At 26.5% G+C, this 3631-nt stretch overlaps 1 protein-coding gene across 1 annotated transcript in view; it reads right to left on the reverse strand.

Annotated features, from left to right (window-relative positions):
- LOC110270063 overlaps positions 2224-3631 on the reverse strand; it is a 3544-nt gene continuing 2136 nt past the window's right edge. The window contains exon 2 of the mRNA XM_021118538.1: positions 2224-2477. Coding sequence (XP_020974197.1) covers positions 2420-2477 — 58 coding nt within the window. The 3' untranslated portion in view covers positions 2224-2419. The remainder of the gene's footprint in view (positions 2478-3631) is intronic.

The raw sequence follows: 3631 nt of genomic DNA on the forward strand, positions 1-3631 counted from the left end.
TTTATGTTGTTTTGCTAAATATAATATTATTAAGTACTTTTTATGAACTTAGATTCAACAATTTCTTTTTCTTTTATTTTTCAACTTGTCGAACCCATTTAACAAGTTGAGACAAATCGAAAAGTTCTTGATCCACCAATTTCTGGTGATGTACCATAGGGTTCTACGTGAGGATAATGGGAATCTTGTGGTTCAAAGGGATCAAAGAGACTAACGCACAATACACATGTGGCGGCTATTACGGTCATCGCCGGACTGGTTGACCAAATGGTTACCCGGCTAGGGCATTACAATGTGAAGATGTAGTAACACACAACACCAATGAAACAATACCATATATATGCATATATCCTCTTCTTTGGTTTTTAGGGATGCAAGATTGGGTTATCATTTTGTATTTCATTTCTATATAATGCTCTTATATTGTATTATAAAAATATCATCAACGCCTAATGTGAGGGTGTCAGCCACGTGTTGTCATGAGCTACTAATGGATGTTGTATGATCATAAAGTGTTTCTTAATATATTCTGAGATTATGTTAGACAAAATCTGTATCATTGTCTTCTAGCATTGCAGGTGCTTTTGATTACTCAAACAAGTTAGGAATCATTCAGCAATAGGAGCAGTATCTTGGGTGAATTAGTAGTGGCACTAACATTGTTCTTTTTGTTATTCTTGTTTTCTAATGTTGGGGCCAAGAGGTGAGTTTGGATCACGAAAGAGAAAAATAACAGTGAAATTTTTAGTAAAAAATAATTAGTGTTGCTCGAATTTTTAGTTCCTATGAAATAAGTAATTTATGATTTTATCTTTGTAAAATTTTTCTTGTATTTTAATTAAGTAAAATTTCTAAAAAAAAAAGCGAAATTGTTTCTCCCATCATTTTTGTTGGTTTTCCTAAGTCTTGAGAAGGGGGATGGAAGTTTAAATCAAGAAAACTAAGGAATTTAGAACTTTAAATTGTTAGTGTTGTAGAACATATAAAATAGAAGATTATTTTGGTTGTCTCATCTTGAATTTGATAGAATAAAAAATGGAAAGATAATTAACATAGTAATATATTTTGGTTTAACCTCTAAATACAATGAGACCTATATTTAGTCTTCACTACAAATCATAATAAAATTTCTACTATAATAATTATTAAGATTACAATCCAAATTTCAAAAATAAAAGAAAAGAATTAAAACTGATATTAAAGCCAAGACAAATGAAGCTTAATCCAAATTTCTAAAATGCCAAGTCGACTCAAAACTTGAGTAAAAAATGCCAATAAAAACTCAAATCAGAGTTCCTTACAAAAAAAAAAATAAACTCTAAATCAGAACTCTTACGCCAAGACAAAAGATACAATTGATGATTTATATATGATGTTTCTTTTTAATCTTGTCTTTTCTCGTATGGCTTTTGTTGATCTCTCTTACAATACTATAACTTTTTTTTTTTACACAAAAGAGAAAAAAGAAAAACAAAATAATCCTAAGATTTGACTCAAAAAATATATATGAAAAATACTAGTCAAATATAGAGAGAAAAACTTGATATGCAATATAAACTTCATGAAGTTGTATCATTCTCGTAGATAGAATTGCTTAGTATTTATGCTCTCTTAGCTTATTCTTTCCCATTACTCATGCCACTACCTCTTTATATTATTCAATTGTTGTCTTTTTCAATTTGCTCATTTTGTCATTAAGATCAGTTGCTAAATCAATTACATTGATCATCCTTATTACTTTTGTTTCCACTAATTGTATTGCTTTGGTTTTCTCAATATTTTCTAATTTGATATTATGTCTTGCACAGTATACTTTTTTTTTAAAGATTAAAATCATTTATTGTGATCTCATGGAGATATCTATCACACCTATCACACATATTAAATACACCAACTATTTGTAAATATTTGATAACAAAAAAAAATTAGTTAAAATTAGTCAGAACTTATCTTATTTAATATTCATTAATTATTATAACAATTAATAAATACTAAATAAAATAAGTTCTGATTATTTTTTGTCACCTTAACATACATTATCGTTCTAATATACCTCAATTATCCTTGTCATCATTCAACAATTTTATATACTACCTTGCCTCTAAAAGTTTTAACCTGAACCAAAAAATATATATTAAAAAACTCAAATCATAAAAACTTGCTAATTTTAGAGATTTTAAAAACTGATTTAGTTGAATTTAATGAATTCGTTGAAAATAATTCTTTGAATTGTAGATTACGTAGAGCAAAATTTTATTGTCATAATGACAATATGAGGAAGAATTCATCTATTCACAAGACACAAAAGTCACCAAAAAATGTTACATTATGTTTTTTTTTTCCCTAAGCAAATAGCTCGTGTACATATCTACATGCATTTGCTTTTCATGAATCCAACGAACTATGATGTTCGAAAAAATCAGAACATGAATGGCGATGCAGAGAATGGGGGGATAATAGTAGGGATGGTAGGTGACCTGCAATTTACACCAAAGGCACAAAAATATGTAACCCAAAAAATATAAATTAAATTAAAATATCACTATAAGAATAATATATCTAAAACTCTATGATTAGATGTTGATATTTAAAATTTTTTAAATGGATAATGTACGAATTTTAAATATATTTTATAGAGAGAACATTAGTTTAAAATAATTTTTTGCTACTATCCAATTTAATTTAAAAAAAAATGATAAATGAAGTAACTATTGCTTAGTAGTTTTACGCTACTACAATTCAACCATGATACCATCCAATATGACGAGTAGCAAATTTTAAAATTATATCAACCAACAATTTAATCTTATTTGAAATTTTCTGAGCAAAATAATTAACCCCTTCAAAATTGAAACATGCTACAAAGTAAGATTTAAGTTAAATATAATATGAACACCTAATTAATTTCTTTTAGTTACAAAATTTTAAGTTTATTAGATAGTTTGAAAATCATCTAATTCTCTCGTTCAATATATATTTTACATTTCAAGATGCATCTTATATAAATAACCAATTTGAAAACTAAATTATTTTAATATACACCTATTATAATTGCTCATCTAAATCTAAATATTCATCAAGTTCACTATTCAGAGGTGGCCACTGCCACCAACTCTTATGATCATAGTGGTGCCTTGTCCACCCTCTCTTCTTTTTTCAACTCATCTTTCCTACTTTTTCCACTTTTTGGATCTCTCCATCATCTTTCACATTTTTCTCCTACATTTCTTCCTCTTTCTATCTTTAAATAGATGATGATTTATATGATCTCTATTATTATGGTATTTATGGTAATTATAAAATTTTATCATACCTAAAAAATGTAGTTAAAATTACAAGAAATAACATTATGAAATCACTTAAATGTTCGAAGAGTTAAAGTTATATTAAATTATCTCAAATAATTTTAACTAATATTAATTCTAATGACATGGGATTTTTAAAATCAATATAAAATTTTAATTTTAACAATAAATTTTATTTAAAAAACTCAAAACCATGAAAAAAACATATTTTTCATAAAAACTTCAAAAAATTGTCATCTTGTTAGTAATTTTTCACATCTTAACCATACACTTTACCCTAAAATACTATAATTGATTTTCTTGAAGAATGATTAACAGATACATGT

This window comes from Arachis ipaensis, chromosome B03 (assembly GCF_000816755.2).
Source record: "Arachis ipaensis cultivar K30076 chromosome B03, Araip1.1, whole genome shotgun sequence".
NCBI classification, from domain to species: Eukaryota; Viridiplantae; Streptophyta; class Magnoliopsida; order Fabales; family Fabaceae; genus Arachis; species Arachis ipaensis.